At 37.8% G+C, this 27,462-nt stretch overlaps 1 protein-coding gene and 1 long non-coding RNA gene across 10 annotated transcripts; one reads left to right on the top strand and one right to left on the bottom strand.

Annotated features, from left to right (window-relative positions):
- Window positions 1–344: 344 nt before the first annotated feature.
- On the bottom strand, window positions 345–27,462 carry CLGN (calmegin). Of its 9 annotated transcripts, none has more exons than XM_032110509.1 (16): window positions 27,255–27,462; window positions 21,149–21,327; window positions 20,299–20,369; window positions 18,479–18,537; window positions 15,871–16,012; window positions 15,599–15,680; window positions 14,636–14,828; window positions 12,628–12,817; window positions 11,890–12,003; window positions 11,166–11,322; window positions 10,087–10,302; window positions 7,810–7,929; window positions 7,494–7,632; window positions 5,546–5,623; window positions 3,325–3,458; window positions 345–1,713 (listed from the first exon to the last, which is right to left on the bottom strand). In XM_032110509.1, exons 1-16 carry the CDS (start codon window positions 27,445–27,447, stop codon window positions 1,639–1,641), a joined length of 2,142 nt encoding a protein of 713 aa, XP_031966400.1. In that variant the 5' UTR covers window positions 27,448–27,462; the 3' UTR covers window positions 345–1,638. The 9 variants fall into 9 exon arrangements, with proteins under 9 accessions (XP_031966400.1, XP_031966401.1, XP_031966404.1 ...); XM_032110510.1 differs by having other exon boundaries at window positions 345–1,710; XM_032110513.1 differs by lacking the exon at window positions 27,255–27,462 and adding an exon at window positions 27,109–27,210.
- Window positions 3,424–7,370, top strand: LOC116444822. The gene is made up of 2 exons (XR_004240539.1): window positions 3,424–5,508; window positions 5,630–7,370. It is a non-coding gene; the product is annotated as an uncharacterized LOC116444822 (long non-coding RNA).

Below are 27,462 nucleotides of genomic sequence, written 5' to 3'. Positions count from 1 at the left end.
ATATCATATCAGAGAAAAAAAAAACCTCCAAAACCCCTAAGCAAACAAACAAACCAGACCCCCAGAACAACATCCAAATGCTGTAACAATTCCAAACGACTTTTATCAGGCTCAGACATAATTAATTTAAAAGATGGGCTGAAATGCTCTGTGACAGCTCACAGTAACTGTTACTAGCAGGATACCACACTGGTAACAGCTTCCATCTATTGCTGAAGAGTAATCTGGAGCCTTCATTTCTTACCTTTGCATGGAGACCTTAAATAAAGAGGTGGGAACTTGCAGTTAACTTTAAAAAAGACACAAAAAGCCCCAAATTAAACAAAACATATGAGACATTTCCATGTAATTCACACCAAGTAAAAGTAAAATATAATTAACTTTCAAACACTTGAAGCACTTGAGGACATTGGCTTCTTCATTAGGTTTAAGCATTCATTTCTTAAGACACTTTCATGGAATCTGCTGTGAAAATACTTCTTTTTAAAGCAGACAAATTTTTTGACAGGCACAAGAAAATCTGTTCAATTCCTTATGAATTAATGTATTTCTACTTGTTTGTAATGTATGACTACTTTTGCTAGCATTTACACATTCTATTACTACCACTACAGGCAGCTGCCAAGCAGCAAGAGGTTTCTGGTGACTGAAATTTTATTGTTTAATATACAGTTGAACTTTAACAAAACAAAGGTTCTTTACAATATGCAGTTTATTTAAACTACATTATGCGAATGCTCAAGTTACTCACATCGTAAAAAACTTAAATCCATCAAAAATTCTTATCTATATTAATAAATTTCATATTAAGCAAGAATTAATAAATATTTTTAGGTGACAATATACATTTAGCAAGTATTCTATAAACAGGTTATACCACTCTGGTTTGGAACATGAGAAGTGTAAAAGTTTGAAAAAGTCATCTGTGTATCACTTCTGCAGATTTGATATCTGCATTCAAAAGTAAAACAAGTCACATCAATTACCACTTGTATTCTATTTTGAAATATATCTTGAAAATGAATTATTGTAACCAATGCCTAAAGTGAACAGGTGACCACCCATGTAACAAGATCAACTAAAATAAATAATTTACAATAAAAATTGTTGCTAGCACAAAATCATCATACAAAAACAATTATTGCATATAGCTCTGCACAGAAAAAAAAAGCTTTTCTCATAGCAATGTGAACTGTTATAGATGCTACATCTATACTACCATCCTCTTTTAGCTGAAAACTGTAAACAGCTGATTTTGTGCTAGAGCTACAAAAGTATTATAATGTATTCATTTAAAAAAATACTTAGAATAAGTTTATCTCCAACTAATACTAATTTCTAAGAAACTTCAAATCTTAAGAATCTTCACCTAAAAATCAGTTTGTCAACTTGTAATTTCCCATTTATTTTGAATTTGAAATACAAGCTAATTCTTCACAGATAGTGTTTATCCTTAAAAAAAGGGAATTAAGGAAGTTTGGGATGGTTAAAGAGGTCAGAGAATTAAAATAGGAGGCTAAAAAGCAGTGAGCCCCCCCTTTTCCCTTCAAAGCTCAGGAATTTGCCAGGTCCACTGAAGTGGCACACCAAAAGTTACTGTCACTGTCTCTAGATCTGAAAACACCAGCTGGAAGTAACTCAGTCCTTTCGTACTCTTCTTTTGCGCACTGATTTCAGTGGATTATCTCCCATTCCTTCATCAGCTTCTTTCTTCTGGAAAAAAAATAAATTCAGCATTAGCATTGTAAACCTATTTTAATTATTGAAACTGGCATGCTACATTATTCCTCCTCCTGAACCCCCCAGTCATTTTATCACTAAATGCAGCACTTAAGTGATAGGACATTTTTTTCCACACTACTGATCTAATGATGAATAAAATGGGTAGAAGACTTTTCATTTCTATATTCAGAAGGAAGAGGATACTATGTCTAAACTGATGTCAAAAATTTGGTTTTGCCCATGTCTTTGCTGGTTTAAAAGTGGTGACTTTTAAATTAATTTAGAAACTTCCTTAAAGTGCACCTTTTGCTAATTTTAATTTCCACTTCTGAAGTAAGACACATTTAAAACATTTTAACTGTTCCCTTTGGAGAGCTACAAATAGAGCAAACTGTCCTTAAATCAAATGGGTTGTTCCCAGTTTAAAAGCAATGGGCTTACGGAGGCACAGGAAAAGCCTTTCCAACAAGAAATCCATTCGCAGACCATGCATTGCTTCCTCACTTTCCTGCATCACCTAATAGCAGGGCACCTCTTTTAGAAGGAACAACTCACAGAATGTGGCCCAGCCTGAGTGAGGACATGGGGTACATGATGTGTTCCAGCCAATTCACAACAGAAATACCTATATGCTGAAAATACTCAGAGAAAAGCAAGCCATGGCATAACTGTGACACTGTGTAATGCCACAGACACATTCAGAGCTTGCTATTATTTTCAAAAGGAATCATGTGACTCTTAGCAGGGTTCAGCAGACACTGGGTGAATGTACAAGGAAAAGAAAACTTCTTAAAGGAACAAGAAAAAGTATAGAATAAGGGGTAATTAATAAAAAATTTTAGTGCTGAAACAATGCAATCTCATGCAAGGTAGTTTCCTAGAAAGTTTTACGTGAAAAGGAGTTAACATTACATTAAACAACACCCTTAACCTGGAAAGTGACTCCTTTAGGGAGTGACAAGCACAAGATGACCAATGGGTGGATCTAAAGTGCTTCAGACACACCAGTTTCTAAATGAAAGAATAATGAGCAGTTGACAAACAAGAAAAGCACAAATTCCATCTACAATGATAGTTTATGAGAAACATTTTGTAGAATATCTGGATGACTGGATTAATCTGCACAAGAAAAATGAAACTGCAGATGCTGTGTTCAAAAACAGTATTGTCATTTTGCTTAAAACCTTATTTTGGAATAAAAAACCCCAAAACGTAACTGGAAAACTTATGGTTTTTCTAGGTCTCAGGAAAAGGCTATTCAGTTGGAAGCACATGTTCTATCAATTAAGAAGCACAGTGAAAACTGACCAATCTGCTGCAGCATCCAAATTTTCAAGACTTAAAATTAATTTAATAATCTGTTAAAAACTATACTTCTGTAAAAACATTTCATGTTTAGGGAGCTGCCTGAACACTTCTATACTAATACCTGTATTTATGCAGAGTATTTGAGGTGTCAAACTCAAAGGAAAACATATTTCTACCTCAGGATTTGTTTTATGGCTCAACAGAAGAAAAACACTTGTTTTAGGTAACTGGGCTTAATTAGAAGTATGATGTCAGACAATGGCGAGGAGAAAGTAGGGAAAAATGCAAACTTACCTCATCTTCTGAATCAGATTTATTTAACCTATCACCTTCCTGACTTCCATCTGCAATTTCATTTTCTTCCTCATCTGGAACTTCATTTTCTTCTTCATCATCATAAATATCTTCACCACCTTCACCTTCATCTTCTGCAGAAGAAGTTGATTTTACTTCGTAAACAGAACTATATTACAAATACACTATATCCAGACATATTAGTAAGGAAAATAAGCCAATTTCAGTCCTAGAATGAACTGCTTGTTTAGAATAACCCATAAAAACATCTCTGTGATACAGAGAATAGAATTCTCATTAATTAGTAGCAAGTGGTAACTGTCAGATTTAATAACCAATTTCAACAGCTCCAACTTTGCCTCTTCTCATAATAGCCCATACTGTCTTCAGACTTGTTACTGACTTAAAGGACTCGATTTACTTTACTTTAAAACTAGTTATTGTATTGGACAGTTTTGAGAGCACAGTCCAAAACAGGACAACTCAGGCATCCCAACTCTGACTAAATTCTGACTTAGATGGGGAAGTACAATATTGCAGTTACCAGTTATCCAGCATGGGAGACACCTACATCCTAAGGGTACTCCCCTTTTCAACAGAGAATTTTTCTGGCATACTGTTTTGACTGAGGGATAAGCAGCTCTTTTCTTCCCCCCCTTCTTGTGCATTTTTGCAATGCAGAAAGTAGTCAGAAAAGAATGTACTCCCCTTAACTCACTCCAAGAATGTCCAGCTTGCACTACTACTGCACTACCAGTACCCTTTGCAATACTTTCTATCAAGAGTAAACAAGGAATCTTAAATCTGACAAAAGGATATACATTAGCATTTTAAAACTTAACAGTCTGCCAGTGGCTTATTTAAAAACAGCAGTGAATTAGTGCTCAATTCTGTCCTTGTCAGGTCACACCTACATCTCATAAGCACCACTTAGGTATGAAAAAAACAGGAAAAAACCAAAAACAAATACCACAAAACTGTACCCACACCCAAATTCTTACTGTTATATCTCAGCTAAACTGAAACAAAAGTATCCATACAAATTTAGAATGTAGTCATATGTAACATGAGACTCTCCTGATTCTTGGTGATGAAAATCTAGAAATACCTCATTTATTAAAATATTTGAGACTTCTGTAGAACTACCAAGAATTTTGGCTGCAGTATAGCTATAAATTGAGCCAAACAGAGCTTCACTAATTGGTATGAACTAAGTTAGTTTTGCCATCTGTCAATATACCTGGTACATGTCTACAATATGTCTCTATTATCAAAAGGAGATATATGACCAAATAATGAAGATCATGGTTTAAGAAAGATGTAGACAAAGATCTCTGTCCTAAAAATATGCTCTTAATAGAAGAGCTTGGCAGAAATTCACAAAGCCTTTGCTCCTATTCTAATGAAGAGATTGGAAATGATAAATGATGTAAATCCAGCTCCTCCCGTAAGTACCTTTTTCCATAGAGGGGAAAAAGCCCCAAACAAAAATACTTCAGACATCAGAAGCTGTAAAACTCAGAAGTGGACAACTATACTACTTAAAATTATTATTTTAAATTTAATCAAATAGTAATTTAAGCATTATTTCATATAAATAAATGTAGAACTTGATAAATAAGGTTCAGACTGTGCCCCTGAAATTCCATTTTGTGGTAACATTCTTTTACTTCTTGCAATATCTTTCTAGAGGTCAAGGAAAGCAAGGAGACAACGCAGACAATTAGACAATGCCACAAAAATTAACATAGAACTAAATAAAACCATAAATCCCAGGGACAATGCCCTTCAAGAAGTACTCTGCCAGCAACTCATTGTCACTGGTGTCAAAGAAATCTCCAAGTGTTTCTAAAATTTGCTATTGTGCCACACTTCCTTTTTCTTTGTTTTTTAAATGGTCCCATGATACAATGCAGATCTCAAGTCATTCAGTATTCCACAGCTCAAACTCCCATTGCCTTCAACTCCAAAAAAACAAAGGAGGAGATAATGACTATGAAAGAACCATAAAAATCATAAGGAGAAAAAGGTACTAGTGGAAAATATTTATGACTACAGATACCACAGGGAGAAATCTCAGAGGAAACTTGCATCTGCACCTGATGGAAGCTGGCATCCACCAGCTTGAAGTTCTACAATCAACAAGGAAGCAGAGGGAAGAAAACAGGAGAGACAGACCCGCTTGTGAGTCCTGGCCCAAATTGCTTCCCTTTCCCAGTACCTGAAACAGGAGCCTCCCTTCCCATCTTCTTTGTATCCTTTATAAGCTCTCTTTTTGTCTCCTCCATTTCTCTTCTCTCTGTAGCAAAAAGAATCAGGAAAAGGAGGCAGAAGACAAATTCTCTGATACTTTCAGATATGAAGAGGCAAAAGAGCAATAGAAGAAAAGAAGGTTTCAACCTGCAAGTGTAAAAGGTGGCACGAAGCTAACGGAAGCTAGGCAATTCTTCTTAAAGCTAGAAAGCATGAAGTCATATGACAGCAAAATGTAATCCTTCCCTCTGAAGCCTAGAATTAATTGGAAAACCCTGGAATAGTCATACAAAAGCTAGCTAGGTTAGTTTTACTCTGTGCTCTGTTTAGTAACTAAAAGTAAAGGTCTAAAATAGAACTTACCTTTATAACATCACAAACAGCCATTCCAAGCACAATTTAAGAAAGTTGTAAGAGCTGAACAGTGTTCCTCTGCAGTTTCCTGGACCTTATTTCTAACATTGAAACACACACTTTAGTGTATTATTTATTAAGTGATGTGTTGTACTTAACTAAATTAACTGACTGACTTAACAGAAGAATATCGGAATTGAGGAATGGCAGCCTTGCAACAGCAGCATATTAGGTACAAACTATCTGTGATCTGCATCAAAACTAGGTAGAATGAAACAGAGTCTGCAATTCAGGAGCAAAGAAGAGGTAGAGTAGAGTAAGATCAAAAGGAAAACATAGGAAGATACAATGCTGAAATCACATACCTACAATTTAAGCTGAAGTAAAGAATATATGTAGCATAACCAGAGTAATTAAGTGCCTTGGTTAAGGCTCTCCAATAGCAAGGCAGACAGACGAAGTTTGGTGTGGCAAGCACTGTGCCAAAAATGTACTCAATACTGTCAGTACTGGCATGGGAACTGCTGATGCTGAGTAAACTTTTAAGTCATACAGACAGAAGTCATCAACACTCATGGAACATGGTGCGAAGACAGACAAAACCCACCAAGTTTCAGTCAGTAATACAAAGTGATGTCAGAACCAAGACAAAAAACCCAGCAAAACATGAATGTCTGCCATGTCTCTAATTATCCATGCCAGTCCCTTGTCACTTTCTTTGTTCTCACCATGGAAGAGCGAAATAAGAGGCAGAATCTTGCAGAGTTCTGAAGCTAAAAACTTCCTCATGAAAGTCAAGATAGTGCACTGTAAGTTAGGTGCTTTGGTTTTTATTCATTATACAGACACAGTTGAAAATGCTAACAGCACCTCAAAGCTATAAGCTGAGTAGTACTCAGTACTTTTTGATACAGTAACATGGGATGATTTTATCCTTGGATGCTGAAGTACAGCTCAACCTACTGGGTCATTAATTTCTCCCCTGGGCAGTAGGACACACGTCTGCAGGCATGCAACAGGTTGCTAAAAAGCAACATAAAAGGAAGCTGCAGATTTCAGTATTTCAAGCCTACTGTATTGTCAGGCTTTAAGAAGAATAACTGAAATCAGTGACCAACAGAATAGTATAACCCTCCCAGAGAGGCATAAGCAGATTTATGTTAGAGACTTAAAGCTATTCCAGACACATTTTAAAGACAATAAAGTGACTTTGACTGCTTCAGGTACTAATATCTGAATAATTAAAATGTGCTCAATATAGGAAATATTTAGAAGGGATAAAATATGTATCACTGTCTACAAACATAAAAAATAGTGTTGGAAGCATGCTCATTTCTTGAAAGTGAAGAAATACTGAGTAGAGCCTTACTTTCTGCTTGTATTCATCAGAGCTATTAGCCATGGATGCCACTCACTGGAAGTTATCAAAGAGGAAAAAAGGCTCAGAGCAAAGCACATTTCACATAGTCTAAGATAACAGGTTGCAATTACTGGCAATGCAATCCATGAACTAGTTCTATTCGTGTCTTTAACCAAACTGCAAGCTGACACACTTATCTTACCATCTTCACCAGTATCTTCATTTTCTTTTTCCTCTTCTAGTTCATCATCTTCAAACTCCTCTGTCTCTTCTTTTAGTTCTTCCTTTGTAATTTGCTTAGATGCATCAGTTTTTTTGAAGTCAATATACTCATCTGATTTCTACAACAAATTAAAAATCTATTTATATTTCAATTCCAATTAAGAATTAAACAGGCACTGTAAGCTAAGTAATACCAATGGCACATTAAAAGTACAAATTGTTGCACAGATGCTCAAGAATTTCCAAATAAAGTATTAAGAATAAAACCAAATAAAAATACAGTAAATTTCACTAACCTTTCCTGGCCAGCAGAACAACACACTTAGACCAACAGGGAGAGCTAGAGTCAAGATGTAAAGAACCCAGAGCCACGGATGTTCTTCTGCAGCAGTCACCAATTGACTAAACATACCAGGCTGTATTTAAAAAAAAATATTTAAAAGAATTGCTTTTACTTCCCTCTCAACACTTAAATAAGTTCATGAAGTGTACTGTATACATTTATGTTGTGCAAAACCCTTCTTTACCTTTGCATTTTAATGACTACAACAATATTGCATTTCAATATTAGTAAAGCAGCAACTCTACAAATTGCAAATAAATGGCAGGTGTTGAGTAAGAAGGAACAGATGTAGAACTCCAAACGTACCAGACTGGCCACAACTCAACTTTGTGAAGTCACATTTGGAGTCTTGGCAATCTCATACTTTACACCCTTCCCAGCTACTCTATTTTTCCTGTGCACTATGCCAACTCAGCTGAAAGCTCCCAAAGCATCAAGAACATGAGGGCAGCAGTTCCTGAGGAGCAATGCTGGCTCTACCTGTAGTACCACCTTCTCTCCTTTGACAGCCAATTATTCAGGGAGTAAATTGTCCTCCCAGCCCAGCTCTGACTTATACAGTAGAGACACTTAGGCAAGTGCCTGGTGCATCTCTGGAAGAGGTACATCAGTGTAGGAACCCAGAGTGCCGAGAATATTTCTCTGCCTGTTTTGAAGGGTTCTTACCCCCCTGAACAACACTGTTTTAACCTCCAACCTTGGAAAAAATTACCAACAGTCAGACAAGAACTAGAAAATACAGTGGTGTGAATTAGGTGATAGACTACTATGTAAGATTGTCACAGGTTGAAAATTTAGAGGTTTTGGGCTTCTCTTTGTAGTAAATAGATAAGAGTAAAAAATATCAAAATGGAGGATTGTTGTTGTTCTCTAAACCTTCTTCTCCTTCTTCTACTACTCCATGTTCTGCAGTAAAAGTAGTTTGGAATGACTGGATAGAGAATTCTGCAGTTCCTGTGTTACTGAATAATTAGTAGGAAAGTGAAAATAATATATATTTTTAGTAACTATTGGTTAAATTATCTTTAAAAGGCCATGTAAATCTTGATAATTAGACTTCTCTCCTGCTTTCTGTGCTCTGTGTTATGCCTGGGTCACGCTAGTGGCTCTGTTCCTCTGATAAGACTTAATAAACAACTATCCAGCAGCATTGAAACTCCAGGAAAAGTCTCAGTTTATCTTTGAAACTCCTTGCAAGGACTTTTAGAACATTCTCTCCCATCAGGAGGGATTTGATTTATGGCACGGTTCAGTGTCAATCAGCAACTAAGGAAGTTTGAGAGGCACAGTAGAACGAAGGGACTCAAAGGAATTTTTTTGCCATTGTGTGTACAGGTATGGATACAGGTTCAGACATAAACCCAAACATTTTGGAAAAGGGCAAGGCTGTGGGAAGAGATAGCTTTCCTGCTTGCATGGGCAGATATGCTGTTGCTACTCGCGACTCTGTGCCAAACAGCAGGTGTAAGGAATTGGCCACATTTGCCAACCCATCATTTCTCCCCCACAACTGCAGCCTGCTGTTGGCATTTAATCAAAGAGAATAGAGGACTGTTAGACAGAAACAGGAGTGCAGGCAGCCACTAGACTGGCTCATGATCCTGTGTGGCAGGGCAGATCCATCCCACAGCATAGGGAAGAGAGAGGAAGGCCGCCAAAGTGCAGTACACAAACAAAATGTGGATGCATATATACAAACAGAAGAACAGATGCAGCCCTATAAACATACATGCAATATTTTTGGAGCTGCATAACACGCATCTAAGCAGCCAAAGGCCTAAAATTATTAAACAGAAACAAACACTAGACTATCCATTTCCTCCATGGGAGGAAAGCATCTAAAGAATATATATCATGGATATTGCCACAAGGGAAAATAGAGGGCAGGGGGCAGGAGGGGAAGTCTTTGAGTGTAAGTAACTCAGCCTTCATTCTTTCACTTGCTGTGAGGTACTGAATTTCTAATATCAATGTGAACAGCAGAAGGCTTCACAGGAAGTCAATTTCTCACTAGGTGTTTAAGTAAAATGCAGTACCCTTTTAACCTCAACAAAATATTGATCTGGGAAAAGTAAAAAGTCAAACTACAAGACAGAAAACCTATCAGAGTTATTCAGCAAAATTATTAATTGCAGACAAATTAATATTCTGTCAGCACTGACAGAAAATTATTCCAACACCACAGCTTCCTCACTACTTTCTACTATCAAGAACATAGTAAAGTTTATACCTCATTAGCACTTGCTACTAATTTTTTCAAGCCCCAGCTATCAGCTGCCCAGCGATCTGCTACTTCTTTTTCTGAACATATGATGAAGTTATCAAAGTAGATATCAGACGTCATAGACCAGAGTTCTAAACCAATAGCACTGACAGTGGTCATCTTGAATGGGTGAAGATCTTCAAAATAGTCTGGGTTTGGTATTTTCCGAGGGCTCCAGATTCCCTGTTAATGGAAACAAATGTAATCACATTACCTATAGATCACCAAAAGAACAACTTGTGAGAGAGATTTTAAAATAATAAGAACTTTTATTTAAAAAGACAAGCAGTAGTTTAACCTACCTAAAACAGAACTGGAATAGCCTACAGGATTTTGGCAGATGGGTCTCAGTTATATGGCTTAGTGATTTTTCTTAAGTGATTTTTCTTTTTTCCTGTAGAGGTTACAGTAATAACTGACTCTTACCAGAAGTGCTAGAGAAAATTTTAGGGAAGGAAAATTCAGCCTTATGATAACCTGTGCAAATTAGAGCCAAATTGTGTTTGCAAACCTACTTAGGATCTTACCCTCAGAGACATCAGATTCAAGTACTCCCCAGCCATAACTAATACAAAGTAACTCTCTTTAATATCCAGCCAATTACTTCTTATATTTGGAGGGGATGAAGAGAATTTATTATCCAAAATTGATGCTTCCTCTAAAACTGAACTAGTAAGACGATCTGCTTACTGAAAGGCTTCATTTTTTAATATAAAAAAAATATTAATTCAAAATACATTTAAAACGCCAATGTAATTCAGAATACAATTCCGAAGACCATATTAAATAAATGGTACCAATGCAAATTGTACAAAAGGCAACTTTAAACAGATAAATTGTTTTAATATAGGAAGCATTATGGTTTCCCAATATACTTAAAGGAAAAAAAAGGAAAAGCAAAAAAAAATCTCAAATTAGTGAGGGTATTCAGACTTACTCTAAAATATAAATATACTGTAAAAAAACCTAAATAAATATACAACTGTGACTTGCTTGCTCTGCTGAACTCTGTATCTTTTAGCAATAACCTACAATTTGGCTATTACCTGATAGTTAGGATTATCTATCATAGGTGCTCTCCATTTTCCTTTATATTTTGGGTTATTTTTCATGGGATGCACCCACTCTCCACAACCAGGTGCAGTCTCACACTTTGGATTAGGGATCTGAGGGGCTTCCCACTCTCCATCCATTTCTTCATCCCTAGAGAGAAAAAAAAATTACAAACAACTGATTTAAGGTCAGTCAGGTGTCAAACACTGGCAGTCTGAAGTGAGGGTCCATGTATATTGTTGTAACAACCTCAGAACTCTGGGCAGCTCACAGAACTTTACCCAACAGTATAAACACTTTTTTTAAGGAGTGCTACACCTTTTTATTTAAAGGTCACATGTGCATAACTACCATAGCATGACTGACTTCAATTACATTCCTGCCTCTGCAGACAGCTTGAAACACTTCTAGCCAGGATGCTTAGAGATCCCTTTAAGACTTACATTATGATTTCAAATTATCAACTTAAACTATAGAAAATTCTTTCAGAGGGGTCCTTCATATTCTGGTGTTGCTTATATATCTTCAGAAAACAGAAGGCAAGGACAAATTCACGTTTTTATAGAAGCAGTCCCCCACACCAACAAATATTTGGCCATACCTTACACATTCCAACTTCCAGTCTCAAAAGACAATGAGATTTGGACTGACTTCCACAACTAATAATCTGCCACAGAACAGTCTTATCTACAAGACACATTAACAACCTGCACTTACCAGTCCTTTGGTTTTCTTGCATTAGGATCTGGAACATACTGTGGTTCATCATCAAGCCACCCCTCAGGCTTAACAGCATCAGGATCTTCTATTTTGGCAGGTTCATCTTCATCCCTTCAATTACAGACTTAGGTTAGAAAATACAGCAGCCTGACTTTGGACCAATGTTCTGTTCAGAGGACTACAACTGGCACGAAAGGGATGATTTTCAAAAACACAACAACAGAATTAGACTCGCTGATCATGAGCATTAGACATATAATTATCTGCTTATAAATATCTATTATATTTACATTGTTTTACAGTGCTGTTTAGACCAGATATTGCTGATATCAAGTGGCAGGTGTCAGTCAGGTCTTCCCACTGAGTTTTTCCCTACTCTTCCCGAGTTGCCATAAGAACAGTAGTTCACACAAAAGTAGAAATTCATTGTAAATTAAGACTTTATGGTAGAAAAAACTTCTTATTCAGGTGTAGCAATCTTAGTTATGAATTGCAACCATGCAGAGTACAAAATCAGCAAATAACAATTTTTATTTGTCTCCTTAGAACATGACCAGATCCTTATACCCACCTCAATTATGTTTTCAAATTTCAGTGCTTTTAGTGAAATGCATTCCAATTGTCATTAGCAAACCCCAAAATAAAACCAGTCAAATCTTTCAAATAAATAACATGTATGTAAAAGAAATTTTAAATTAAAAATAAATAAAATTTAAATAAAAATGTTCTCCTTACCAGTCATCTGGTTTGACAGCATTTGGATCAGGTATTTTTGGTCTCTCATCCCAATCATCAGGCTTCTTATCAGTAGGATCCTCTATTTCTTTGGAAGGATTTACTGGAGGAATCATATTCTCAAGAAGATTTCCTTTACTGACAACTGTTTGGTCGATTAATATTTCAAATGTGTCATCTGGTTTTAGCACTAAATTGAAGAAATTTATATTAAAGAAATAAGGGAGCCATTTTATTTTACCAATATATTTAACCCAAACTATAGAATGAGCACAGACTTAGTCAAATAACAGCAAACAGGATCCTCACTAGCAGAGGAGACAGACTCCTCACTCAAGCACTGGATCTGGACACAAACATTGCCCTTGAGGGGATCTATGACCTGAATCAGGCCCCCAAAAATGAAACTCGAAGAAAATTCAATTGCTGAAACACATCCAAACACATTCTAAGAGATTTTTCAAAAACCTAGCAACTTGGAAAATTCTGTGGTTTTACTTCAAAAGCACAGACAATGAAAAAAGAATCTCTACCCCAAAAGGCATCTCTGCTACTAAATTACAATCTCACACTTGAAAGCATGAAAACACAAGAACTGCACCAGTAACATAGTGGAAGGATCGACGCAGCATTTTCTCTCAGAATCAAACCTCTAACAGCCATTTCCCTCAAATGCCACACTGCAAATGCTTAAACATTTGAAGAGAATTTGCTGGATGTTAGCAAGTGTAACTGAGAAGCCAAGGTCACAGAACTGAGCAGTGTCAGACTCAGTATCCAGATGTATCCAGATCCATTTCTAACAAGCACTTATAAATGTGCTCACTGGTTAAATAGCAGATTCAACTGTCCATTCAACATGATGAAAATTAGTAAGTGAAAGTAATTACTATTCCACTTTTATGACAGTTTTCTAAAGACAGGTTAAGAAAACCAGAGTAACAGTCTTGTAACAGTTCGGTAATATCTAACAATGGCCTTCCAGCCTGAAAGTTTTCAACAGTATATATATCCATAAATGCAAAAATGAAATCCCCATATCACCTTTAGATAAAATACAAAGAACTAATTTTTAAACTCCTGTTACGAGTCACATAATGCATTGGAATCACATAGCTCTATGGAGTCTATTTGAACAATTATAACAGAATAAATGCAATCGAAGTTTAAGTACCTCGATTCATAATTTCTAACAAACAACCCAAATACAGGAACACATGCATTCCTTTATTATAAGATTCCCATTATTTAAAAGTGAAAGTTTGCTGTGGCATACTACAGCAATCTGTTTTAGAAACCACTAAGTTTTCCCGTGGCACAGCACTTGAACATGCCTTCTATTATTATTCAGTGGAAGTTCGTAAGTACAGTCATTTTGGCTGGATTTGCAGCATGCCACAGATCAGCCCATTCTTCTCTGTTTGCTATTCTTCCTCAGAAGTTAGAAAAAGGGGGTAAAAATTAACTTTCATTTCTCTGTACAGTTTACTGGTACAAGAAGAGTCGTCACATGAATTAAAACCAGCCCATATTCATTCACTTCAGAGTCTGTGCTGACCTATCTGTTCATGCACACTGCTTCACATGCAGGTGTTGGTGAGAACTCTTAACATGTGGAAAAGAGTGGTGTGTGGCATGCTACAGATTTAACTGAATTCCTCTGAACTCTGACACCTTCCAAGAATATTGGGCAGTTGTACATTTTAATATCATCCCCACTAAAAATATTTTATTATAATAATTACTGAAGGCATTTATAAATAAAGGCTAGTCAGGGCTGATATGTTTTTTCCTGTAATTGAATACTAAACAGTAGCATCTGAAAGCTACTTTTATGTCCTGCAGTTAAGCCCAGTCATTAAACCATTTAACCCAAATCATTAAGCAACCACCACTCAGAATTAACAGGCTATTACAAACAAGCAGACTCAATTACAAAACTTCAGCAGACAAAACCACATTTTTAATCTCTCCTCTCCAATTTAAACTTGTAAGAATTAAACAATACCAAGAGTATATAGATGTGTCTTCTTGTCCAAATAGAATTTTTTTAGGTCTACATCAGGACGTTCAGCATGTTTTTCATCATATTCTCCAGTTTTAGGATTCTTATGTCTGAAGATAAAGTGTAGTTTGTAATCTTCTCCACATTTATCTGGTCCAAACATAATAGTGTAAGGTGTTTTGTCAAAAAAGTATTCCTGTAGAAGCAAGAAAACTGAGCATGTGTTATACTGGACATTTTATTAAGTCATTTTTGGTACTTCTTTTCCTTGGCATAGAGCATAGTTACCCATTTCTAAAAGGTAAATGAAAAGTGGTAGGGTAAATCATGAAAGGAACTCAACAGCCCTCTGGAGTTGCTGGGTCCTCTCTGTTCTCAGGGAATGGACTATCGCTCAGTCTCTTCAAGGAAGATGAAAAAAAAATATATATGGATACATATATATATATTTAGATTTTATCCTTATGTTAAGTAGGAACGCCTGTCACAAATCAAAACATCCAAGTATCTCTATCCCTCTACAAACATTACAGCAAAAGATGGAAGGGAGCTAGTTACTGTTCTTCATAACAATCTTATTTTCCAATAAAGATAAACCCCAGGATATTAATATCCAGTATTTTATCAGTACCTTTTTCTCTCCGCATTAAGTAACAGCAACAAACAACCCTGAAAATATCAGATATAGCTATTCTCCTTCAGAGTATGTTGCATTACAGTTATGTCAGTATCTTTTTAATTATTCATGTTTCCTGTATTTGGAATACACAATAATACATATGTGCTGTTCAGTAAAAAAATTGTTTCACAAGTTATGAGTTAAGATCCTATGGCTTCTATTAATACAGAAAGTCCTACAAAACATACACAAAAGTCATCTGTCCTGGATATCAGGCATCTCCCATGGAGAACCAAGCTGTTCCTCAAATGAACAACTGATAGCAAATATTAAGCAAGAGGACATACCAGATTCAAGTCATTGCTACTGGAGAGAAGTTTAATATATGCACCACCACAGTCAATGCCTTTTTGAAAATTCACTTCGTATCTGGGCAAAGAGAAAGTTAAAAAGAACATTCCAAGTATCAGAAAAATACAAATTAACTGCTAGTCCGCAGTTCTAATTATGAATATATTAAGACTGCGTATTAGTAACTACTGTCAAAACATTTATATGAAAGCAAAACGTTTTACCTTAACTAATAAACATCAAGTAAAAAAACTGAAGGATTACTTACTGAACAATCAAAGGTTTATCATCAAAAAAAAAAGCTTTTGTTAGCATTGCTGATATTGCATGATACTTTGCCACTGATTTTAATACTAATCCTTTGTCTCCAGGCACAGCGTTTTCTTTCAGCTCTTCTACTTCCCATCTCCCTAAAACACACACACACAAAAGTCTTTGAAAAAATGCAGTCTGAAGTAAAGAAATCACAGCCTTGTTGAAAGCAAAGAGTTAGCAACAAATAAAGACTAGTTGCCACAGTAGGGAAGAAATGTTGGCATCTGACGTCAATGATGTTATTCCATGTTGTTCTCAAATTTACAAACATCCGTAAGTAAACTTTAATACTGTAGATCTGTATCTTTAGGTTGTGATATCCGACAATGGCTAGAGGAACATAAAATACTTCTCCAGATTTTACATTTACTCCTACCATCATTACATAAAAAACGTTAGTCACAAAGCACTGTGTAAAGCTAAAGACCTGCATCATTACTTTTTTTTCTGCTTACACAGAATTAGAATCTCTTGAGTCAAATCAAATCACAAGGTAGATGAAGTTCCCTCCTCCTCCCCAAAGTCTTTCCAAGAATTATCAGATTTAGTCCAAAACAAGCCTACAGCTTTAAAAATAGAAGATTTTATATTTATACATTCTCTAAGTTTGGGAGAAATACAGTTGAATACACGTGTCCAATATCCAAAAAACAGGATTTTTTCTAAAAGGGCAGTTACACTGTCTCACAGATTAACAGGACAAGATTCACTGGCTTTTTTTCCAGGAAAGAATACAGCACAAAACACCCTACTTCTACAATCCACTGTAATCTTGAAGAATGCCTGTGTCAATGTCAAAAGGAGGAAAACATCAGGTGTGGGAACCAACAGCTAGTCTGAAAGTCTTACAGATTTCGACTTGGACACAATCATTGTGTACTCTTGAGAATTCAGTTTGTATCCATGAGAATTGTAACATCAACAGAAGCGCGAAGCATAAACAAAGAGGGAGGATGGACACCTGCAGAAGGGAGGGAAACTGGCTGATATGTAGCAAGAATGTGTGCTAGTTATAGGCAATCAATAATATTGTATTGTAGTTAGTAAGCCAATGGTAAATGAACATGTAACACGAATGCTAAGAAATTGTATAAAAGAGGCTATGGAGTATTAAAGAAGGCTTTTTCCCAGAGCAGTTGGTGTGTGTGTGTATGTGTCGTGACCATCTCAACAGCGACAATCAGGAGTTCCTCAGCATGTATTTTCGAGAAGATTCATAAACTGTAAAATGCAAATGCAACAGTGATTTACTTTTATTCAACTGAAGTGTGATTAGTCAAAGTTGTTAAGGAAAGGCAGATATGTAAGTCAGTAACAAATTCCTAGTTTCTTCTAGCCTAATAAACAGGAAGGAGAAAGATCCCATCCTCTTCAATAGCGTTCCTTCTTGGAAACTAAGACCAAACAAAAATGCAAGGCAAAACAACAAGACTGAAAAAAAGAATTGGAAAGTAGTTCAAAAATGTGTCTTTATCACAGACTTTATTAAATGTTGAATTTTCTGATTTCAGGCAAATACAACTTTTCTGACATTAAAGACAATTTTTTATCTAATATGAAACCAAGTAATCAGAGAGACTTCACTTCTCATAAGCATCTCATCTGCGTGGATATCTCCTCTGCAACTTCCTAGTTTTACCTAGGTAACCCAACTACCAGTTTTACCCTGGTAACCACTAAATTTAGAATCATCAGTTCTACTCTGTTCTGCACACCAAAGTTCTGCAAGTTATGCTTGCTTACCACTTTCTGTTAACATTAATTGATTTCATTTGACATAAGAACAGTAGCAAATACTTCTCTATTGCAGTAGAAACTTTTTCTGTTCTCCCCACTCCCTCTTGAATGAAATAAACTCAGGTCGCAAATTATTGCCACAGATCACGCATAGCCAAATGGTTTAAAATTACATTTAAGCAGCCAGTTCTAGACTAGGAAATCACAAGCACAAATGATTAAACCATCAGTACAACTTTTTCATTATTGCTTTCCAAATTTGTTTTAGGCTACTCTAAGACTAAACTGTACAAGAACCACTACATTCAAGCACAGGCAATCTGAAAAAGTATTTAAAAAAAAACATCATGCAGTTTTAACTTTCCTGTTTCAGAGGCTGTACCAAGAGACCAATCCATGAATCAGTAGGACAGATGGAGCAAGATGGAACATGATGCTTTAGAAACCTGTTTAACAACTGAAATTGAAGTGATAAATATCTCTGTCATGATTTCAGAGAAGACAGTTCTAAAGAAACAATATTTGTAAATAAAGAGTATTAAATATTCAGATGCCAGAGGGTATTCTGGTATCATCCATGGCAATACATTGTTGGAATGACATAAAAAAGTTATCTTCACACTAAGTAACCCAGTGAGCAACATTTCAGATCTCAGTTTCAGGCTAACAGTCATTATACAAACTAACATTTTTGACCTATGCCATCTAGATATTCAAAGATAAGTTCTGTGTTATTTCTCAAAGAAAGAGTAGTTATTTCTCAAAAAGCAACAGAACATTACATCCACAACTACGTAGTGGAGGTAAACTTTAAAACTGCTTACCATCATATTTAGCAACATTATCATCCATGTCTTCTTTCAGTGTTACAGACAACACCCACCTAAAACAAAAATTGTACTAGTCATTGAACTATCTATGCAAAGCTGTATTATTTAACAAAGGAAAAACAGCTTTTGCTTCTAGACTGTGAACCTGTAATACTGATTGTGAGTTAGCATCATGGAACTGTGTGTAGTTCAGAGAACTTGCAAAGAAAAATTAAAGGAAAGTAGTCTAATAACAGCATTTCAAAATATTTCCTAAAAATGTCAATGAATATACAATTATAAGTCTAAAGTAATTAAATTCCTGAGTTATTTAATTCTGAATAAAATTCAGTTTTATGTAAAAGTTGAGTTTGGCAGAATGTAATATGCATATAATGTAAAAAATGCACAGAAAATAGCAAGTTTCAAGTATAATACCTTCAATATGATAAGAAAAGAAAAAGAATTCAGCCAAAGGAATCTTAATTTTATCTGATAGTAACAGTACACATGCATAGCAGAGGACAAAAGGGAATGGTAAGTGTCCAAATGACAAACACAAGATTCCAAGTGTACTGCACACAGGAGATCCAGCAGATCTCCTTGACTCTGTGAGCAAGGCAAACTCGGCCTATTATTAAGGTTACCAAAAGATATGCACAGTCTCTACACAAAGCGCTCATATGGAGAGGAGGAAAATGAAAAGGGCAGTCCACCCTCATCTGGACATACACTGGTTCTATCTGGAGCCATGCACAGGAATACCTTAAGCCAATAGCACTGCTGAACTCTTCATTGTATCAATTACAAGAATACATTCTAATCATTTATTCAGGAAAGAACCGTTTTCATTCATTCTGAACTATCCTCTACATGGAGTGTTTCAGGGATGAATACTTTATCTTTTCTGCTTGAATTGTAGTCACATTTGTTCACTGTTAACAGAGATGCTGGGAAAGCTTCACAGCATAAATAACAAACAAGATCCTTGGCCTACCATGAGAGAGACCAGTGAGGAAATAAAACATCTCTACAAGTCATGTGAAAGATTTTCAAGGTCCATTCTCAAAAAAGCTACTCTATTCTTACGTAGTCAATTTATTTGTACTCTTTTCCACACTTTAGGGAAGAAAGGCAACATGCTGCTTACTTTCCCATAAACCTGTCTCCCATACGCCTTAGTTTTACGTAAATTATGTATAGCTAGACTAAAAAAATCCCAAGCATAGTAGCTAAAACTTTGAACATTAGATTTAGTAGGAAGACAAACTAATCTTATAACAGATCTCAAAAAGCTAGAAATTTGGATGAATGGTATCATTCAAGTACCACCATTAAATATTTGCATCTGTTAATCAAGGTTTTCAGTGGTTTGTTTGGTTGGTTTTTTTGACAACCATTATCACCTCTTCTATTTAATAATTTTTCCTGTCATCACAGGTGCTGCTTTTGCACTTAACATTTAGAATTGACACATACCTAAGATCATGTGAAAAGAAAGAGCTTGCTACTGAAATGTAATGGCACTTCACCTCTCAGCTAGTTAAACCCAACTGGCTAAATCTTTGTATTATTTTTCTTAATGTCCACAAACTCAGAGTTTATTAAAAGCTTCCTTAAAACAGACACAAAAAAGTAACATATCTGGAATGTTAAGTGTCCAGCTTAACATTATGATCTATTTGGAGCAAGCATTAATAGCCTTCCCAATTCTAACCCTTGTAAAAATTAATTTTTATAAAGATACTAGCAGAAAAATGAAAACAAAGTAAGTCCTGCCACTGTAAGTTAAACTCCTGAAAGTAAAAGTTTATCATTTTAAGGCATAAGCTTACCCAGACAATCCTTCATCAAAGGTTTCTGTAAAATACACTTCCCCCGTTGGCTTTGGAGTCTGGTACACAACCTAAGAGATATGTACAGATACATGTCCCAACATAAATTACAATTTTTCATTTGAAATACACTCTCATACCTCCAGAAGTAATCCACCCAGGCAGATCAACAGATTTTGTTCATTCCAAATACCTAGCAGCATAAAACCCCTTCTCCTCCACCCACATTTCAATAGTTTGAGTGCATTCCTCCAACAGTGAGCAACTTCACTTCTCTGAATTTTAGAAGTTGCTTCCTCTGTTTAAAGCTCCTAACTAAAGCTTTGTTACATCTTATGTGAAACAAAACCCAAAAAAAATTTCTGAACTTTCACCAAATCGGCTTCCTCCCTGTTTCTTTCTATATATGTTTTCCATTCTTCTGTTTTCCCATCTATTGCCCACATCTGTTTTGAAGAACAGCATACAGATTTTCTGGTAATAGAGACAGTGCCAAAAGGCAGTTGTGACTGATGAAGTCAAACTGGTCTAAAGTCAAAGTCTCAGTGAGATCAAGATGCTTACCATTTACTTCTCTAGAAGTGGCATGTTAGGACTTGCAACAAAAGGTTCTGTATTCAGATTGAAGTAAAACCTTTTTCATGACTATCGACCACAGGCAGGAGATTTTACACTTGGGCATAAGACATTAGTTCATTAAGTTTGCCCTGTATGTCACATGTAGCTACTGAAAACCTTAGACTGCTGTATTTGACATGCACTCAGTTGTCAAACACAGATTAACTTGCTCTAGTTTTGACTATGCATCTCATATTTAACCAGCTTGAACTAAAGACTTCTATAATCTTACCTCTATAGAAGATTTCTCTCGGTCAACATCAGCTTCTTGGGACTGCTTGTCAAAATTCTCCACTTCGACATCTGCATCCAGATTTTCTTCATTTTCTATTCCTGCAGTCACTGAGCTAATTATTAGGACACCCAAGCACAGCCAGTCCCACTGGAAGTGCATCCTGGTTATCTGAAGAACTGAAAGTTTTAGATTTTAAGTATCATTTCAAGGATATTATCAATACTCTTTCAATTTTACCCCAGACTCTACCTAAAAGAGGAAAAAAAACCCCACTAAAATAATGAGAAATAACTATCAGAAAGTGTTGCCACTGTAATATTATCTTCATTTGCCTTTTTTTTTTTTTATTATTATTAAGCCCTGACTCAGACTCTCTTTTCCCTCCTGTTTTCCCTATGGAAGTGCCTGTAGCCTGTTCCTTTACCTTGCCAAATCTAGCAAGGGTATAGACTGCAGTATATATGCTTTTTTAAGAACTAAGCAAGACTGCTTAGTTTTATTTTTCTCATTTGTAAACAATCTGAACAAGTAATTGAATTGAATCAGTCTCTACAATGCAGCAATAAGTAACATCCCTTTCATTAGGAAAAATAAAATTATAAATTTAGAATCCACCACCAGAATTGCATTTGTATTTGCCCTGACTTCCAATGACTACAGTTAGATGAGTGCAGAGTGTATATTGACTTTAGCTGTAAGTGCCAAAAGAAAGTATAAGATGGTTTTAGAAAATATTTTCTGTTTCAAAATTATTATCCAATAATTTTCAAGTTTAAGTTAGGTAGAGCAAGAGTTTAAGCTTAAATGCAAATACCTTCCTAATTTCAGGGAAACCTGAAAATCTTTAATCTGTGTAAGTATGAATGTCAATAGCAGACAACTGCCCCAGCCTCTCAGTCTAATCTGCTGTGAAAAAGACTGTTGCCCAGTATTTTTGTTTCATATCTGTAAGACATACAAATACAATTTTATGTTAGAGTATCCAGTGGTTTGAAGAAGTGCTGTGTCAAAAAAATGCCTATGCAAGTTTCCTCAAAGATCTTGCAAAAAAATGCTTCTTTCTGAAATTATTTTTGTCTGAATTTGGAAATAGAATGAAGACAGATTCTAGGCATCTCTGCACAGGTATTTATCATTTGGTTCTTACTAATTTCTATTCACAGTAAGCTTAAATAAAGACAAATGCCAGTATTTAGTTTGCTATTTTAAGACATTTTCAAACCTTGCATTACTTGTAGCCACTACTAGTTATACTAAATGCTCTGCTGCTGCTGTGCCTTCTGCACCTGAGAAAGCAGCCGCCCTCTCAGTTACATCATCACTCCTTAGAGATTAAATTGTTTAACACTACAACTCTAAATATCCCAGCAATTATAGATACTATTTTATACTGGAAGTGTGAGTCTCTTTTTTCCTGGCTCTATCAAATTTGCTAAGCAATTCAAACATTATAATTGCAGCAATAATTATTTCATCATTCATTTTTTAACACCTGCAAGTTTTATCAAGCAACACATATAGAGATCTAACAGTATCAGGCTTTATTTCTTTTAAGACTTACCAATTTATATTAACTGCACTGATTCTATTTAGAGCCAAAACACAGGATTATCATAAAGAAGTATCGCACACTAGTACTATGTCAATACTAGGAAATAATCAAAAGCCTCCTTTTTTGGGACTAACACCTATTTTCCACAAAACTACATTAATCATATTACCATTCTTTTTTTCTCCCCCACTACTGTCCACAATCTCTGCCATTCTATGTGGGACTTTACAACCTCGCTTGAAGATGGCAAGTCTGTGGTTCCCTCTTTTTGCAGGTGATCTATTTCAACAGTTATCTGCAAATTTTACCAGGGTTTTGTATTTGATTTTTTTTTTAGTTAAAAACTAGAGATAATGTTAATTCATAGACGTCCTTAGCAGTTCTAGAACTTAAAATAATCTTGCCCTGAAGATTTAAAGCAATTGAGTTTATCACAGGTGAACATTTAATCTTATGGTGTATTTTTGAACACCTTTGCCTGAAGAGTATCAGTTTTACCAACCCCGTTTTCTTGTTCCTTAATCATTGTATTAAGACAAGCAGTCAAAGAATTCCATATCAATACCTTCTGGACTCCTTAGCTCCTAGGTATAGTGTCATATATATAGGTCATATAACCAGGAATCAGATTTGCATTTTTAGCATACAGCCTGCCTACCTCACTTTAGCTAGTTTGTCAAGCAGATGGTCTCTGCTTCTCCTAAAGCAGATGAAGAGATACAGCTTTCTCTTCCAGTACATTTCAGGTGTAATTGTGTATGATCCAAAATGCTTTTCGCTTACGTAACTGAAATTTTACTGTAATTAGTCCCATTCACTTTTGTTCCACACACAGACTAACAAGGGCATCCAAGAAGTCACACTAGTACTCACCTTTCCAAACAGCTCCCTTCCAAAATTTCTGATGCTTTCACTTTGTTCCCACTGTTCTCACTACTCCCTGATCCTACCTACAACTTCCCTAATTTCGTTCAGCTTTCAATTATATCTCTTACCTCTTCCTTCAAGAAGAGAAGGCACATTTTAACATTTGACCTTTTGATACACTTTTAAAATAATCCCAGAAATGCTGAAATATGCTATCAAGATGAATTACAGTTATCACTCAACTGCCAGGCAAAGATGGTTTTAGCCAACCCAAGACATTTTTTACATTTGTGAACTCTGCCACACTACAGTCTTAGAATATAAAATAAATCTTTCAACTAAGCCAACAAGTTTCTGGTCTCAAAACAGATACTCACACTACACATTTAATTATCTTTAAAACCTACTGAACTTTCCTAATTAATACATGAAGATCTATGAGAAACTTCTTGTTCTATTTTCAAGGTGGCAATAAAAACAAGCCCAAAGGATTCCCACTGTTAAAACTTCATCAGCAGAACAAAGCAAATTAAAAGAGTCTGTGGCTCTTACACAAACCTCAAACATATTTACTAGCAGTCTTGTCAATGTATCCAAGTTCAGACCTGTAATTTTAAACATACATTTTGCATAGCTCAGTCACTTTCTACCATGGGTGACCACAGCACAGCTACACATCAGAAAGACATTTAAGACATACAAGGCATGCTCTAGGGACCAGCAACAGTGCTGCAACATCAGCAGAATATTGCACCTAAAGTAACAAGCTGCTTTTTCTGAGACACAGACTAGTATTTATGAAAGACAACGGCATAAGCTGAAAGCATATTCTGACTGGATATTAGAATTTTTTTCCTCAAGAGGACAGGTAAGCATCAGTACAGGCTGCCTAGTCTCAGTCCTTGGGGTCTTCCAAGAGAGTCCAGATAAAATCTTTGAGCAAGCTGGACCAGCCTCAGGGCTGCCCCTGCTGTGAGCAGCAGGTCAGGAGAGACCTCCTGGTGTCCCTTCCCACCTGAATGACTTGATGTCATAGGTTAGCAAGCACAGTCCCGGAAGGGACGTCCTTGCTAAGGGGTGCTTACAGTTTCCTCTGGGAACTGATAGAACCTATCAGCTGGCCAGTTTGAATATGGACAATTCTCTAAGCCACTTAAAGTTGTGATCACCTCTGTGATCCACATTTAAGAATAGACAAACTCCCCCTCCAAGCTCTCTCTCGTTTCCGGCGCTGGGACAGGTGGCTGCGGGCCCCGTGTGGGGGCCAGCAGGCCCGGCCAGGCCCTGCTTGGGCCAGGCCGGGCCGGGCCACGGCCATCCTGGAGTCAATGGACCTGTTCCAGCCATGGAACCCCCCCACTGCCTTGCCGTGGGCAGCCGGAGCGGCTCGGCTCTCCCCCCTCTCCACTGCGATAAGAAAAATTCAACATTCCAGCTGCAAAGCTGCAAGGCTGAGGTGAGATTAACCCTTTTTATTGCTGTGAAGAGCTGAAAACCCTAGGGAAGAGAGAGAGGAGGTGCTTAAAGCTGAAATTCTGTTGTGAAGCTATGATATATAAGAATATCCCATTGTAATTCCATGAAGATATGGGGGGTGGAGTGTTCAACTCGTAAGCAAAAGCACCTGCGCTGAGATAGGCAGATGCTGACGCAGCTGTAATTTCATGAGAAGTTTGGACAGGGAGAGATGGACCAGACGAGGACTTTTGCTCCAAACAGGAAAGGAGAAAACCTCAGTCCCTAGAGATGAACCTGATGAGGACTTTTGCTCCAAATGGGAAAGGAGAAAACCTCAGTTCCTAGAGATGCTCCCAGAGATAGTCCTAACGATGAAGATGAGGAAGACCCTTTGCTCCCAGGGAAGGAGAAGGGCCTCTGTTTTTGTTTCTGAACGGCTCAACCTTAAAATTGTACCCCAAAAAACTTCAAGAGTGGACCCTCGAAAGCAGTTGTGGGAAAAGCTGCAAGTTGGAGGAAGGGACTCACATGCGAGCAGAGAGACTCCTCTTCCTAAATGGACTGAACAATATTTGGAAGTGGGCGGCCGTCTCGTTGTGATAATGTTTTCATAGCATGAGCAAGAAGAGACTTCTCTTTCTAAATGGACTGAACAAGGTTATTATGGAAGTGGTAAACAGACTGAACATCTTAAGGGTTGTCTTTTCACATTGTCAGTGGGAGAAGGGAGGAAGGTGGGGGGAGGAGGAGAGTTCTGAAGGTGGTATAATTTTTTTTTCTTCTTTTAGGTCTGTTAATAAACTTCTTTATATTCTTTCAAGTTTGGTGCCTGCTTTGCATTTCTCCTAATTCTTATCTCACAGCAGATAAACAGTAATGAGTATTTTGGACCAAACCACTACACTAAATTGGTGTTTCTGCCCGGTTACAAACCGAACCCGCGACACTTGATTTGTCATTGCACAGTGCAAATGTGTCAACCTCTGGACCTCCGCATCATGGCCTTTTGCGTATTGTACACCTGCCATTAAGTTAGTGGCATCATTATTCCATTTGCTGCAGAACTAAATAAGAGGTCAGGATCCTTTAGATTACTAACTTTTCTTTGGACTTTGAAAATGGTCATGCGTTTTCCATGTAACTCTCAGAGTTTTGGATTCTCAAGCAGAAAGGGCATAAGACGGCCATTAACAGCCTTTCTCACTCCGAAGTCCAAAGCTCCTGCATCCAGTACCAACACATGGGCTTTTCATAGGGCCAAGTATCAATTCCATCCAGGGCCAAAAAAAGTGGAGGATTTTTCACACATCCCTTTTTCCATCTGCAACCATGAGCTGCTTTATTCCTCCCCCATTCTGCTGCATTGGCATCAACCTGACATAAGACAACATCCAGCTGAAACTGCTCCATGAAAAGCATGCAAGAATTATTATGCAACTTTTAATTTTTCCTTTATTGGGTGTGAAAACTGTACTTCCCTCCCTTTACCTGAGATGTTAAGCACCCTGTGCTGGAATGGATGCCGAATGTGAAATTCAGCAGTTACTCCAGCCGCAATGCTGCGCTCCTGCAGGTGCCTCGAGATATTTTGCTGCTACAGCGAGCTCGATTAAAACCTCCAATAACACGTTAATTTCCAATTAACGAAACAGACGTTTGGATCAAACGGCCACCCGGCGTTCTGTCAGTATCCAACACGAACCCCCTTTTTGGATACCTCGAAGGGAGAACGAGGGCCGCAGGCGTTGCCCCACCAGTCACCTGCGAGGCCGCGCTCTTCCTACCCGGCCTCGGGTAAGGGGCCGACCCCCAAATCCTCCCGTGCGGCGCCCTCACCCAATTCCCCCCCATTCCACCCTCGGGACCCTTCGCCGTCCGTGAGGCGCGGCCGAGCCGGGGCCATCACTGCCCACCGGGGGCTGAATAGAGGGGGGCGGAGCAGGGCAGCCACCGCCCCCTCCCCTCGCCACACGGGGCCCACACGCATCTCCCGCCGGTATCGCGAGGCTAGGCGGCCGCCGCTTCCCCAGGTCTGGTTACCAAGCACCGCGACGCCGCTCCCCCCACGGCGGGCGGTTACCGGCGGTCCCGGCGCTGCCCAGCCCGCGGCGGGCGGTTACCGCTGGTTACCGGCGGCGGTCCCGGCGCTGCCCGGCCCGCGGCGGGCGGTTACCGCTGGTTACCGGCGGCGGTCCCGGCGCTGCCCGGCCCGCGGCGGGCGGTTACCGGCGGCGGGAGCGGGAGCGGGAGCCGGAGCCGGGCCCGGCCGGTCGTCCCGGCACATCCCCGGGCGCGCACGCGCGCGCAGCACCCCCACCGCTCCCGGGGATGCGGGAGCAGGTGCCGCCGCTCGTGCCGCGCCGCGCCGGCCAATCACGGCGCAGCACGCGCAGCCCGACCCAGCCCGCGCGCACGGCATAGCCGAGCGTAGCCG

This window comes from Corvus moneduloides, chromosome 5 (genome assembly GCF_009650955.1).
Source record: "Corvus moneduloides isolate bCorMon1 chromosome 5, bCorMon1.pri, whole genome shotgun sequence".
Lineage (NCBI taxonomy): Eukaryota > Metazoa > Chordata > Aves > Passeriformes > Corvidae > Corvus > Corvus moneduloides.
This window is presented reverse-complemented; position numbering and strand designations above follow the sequence as displayed.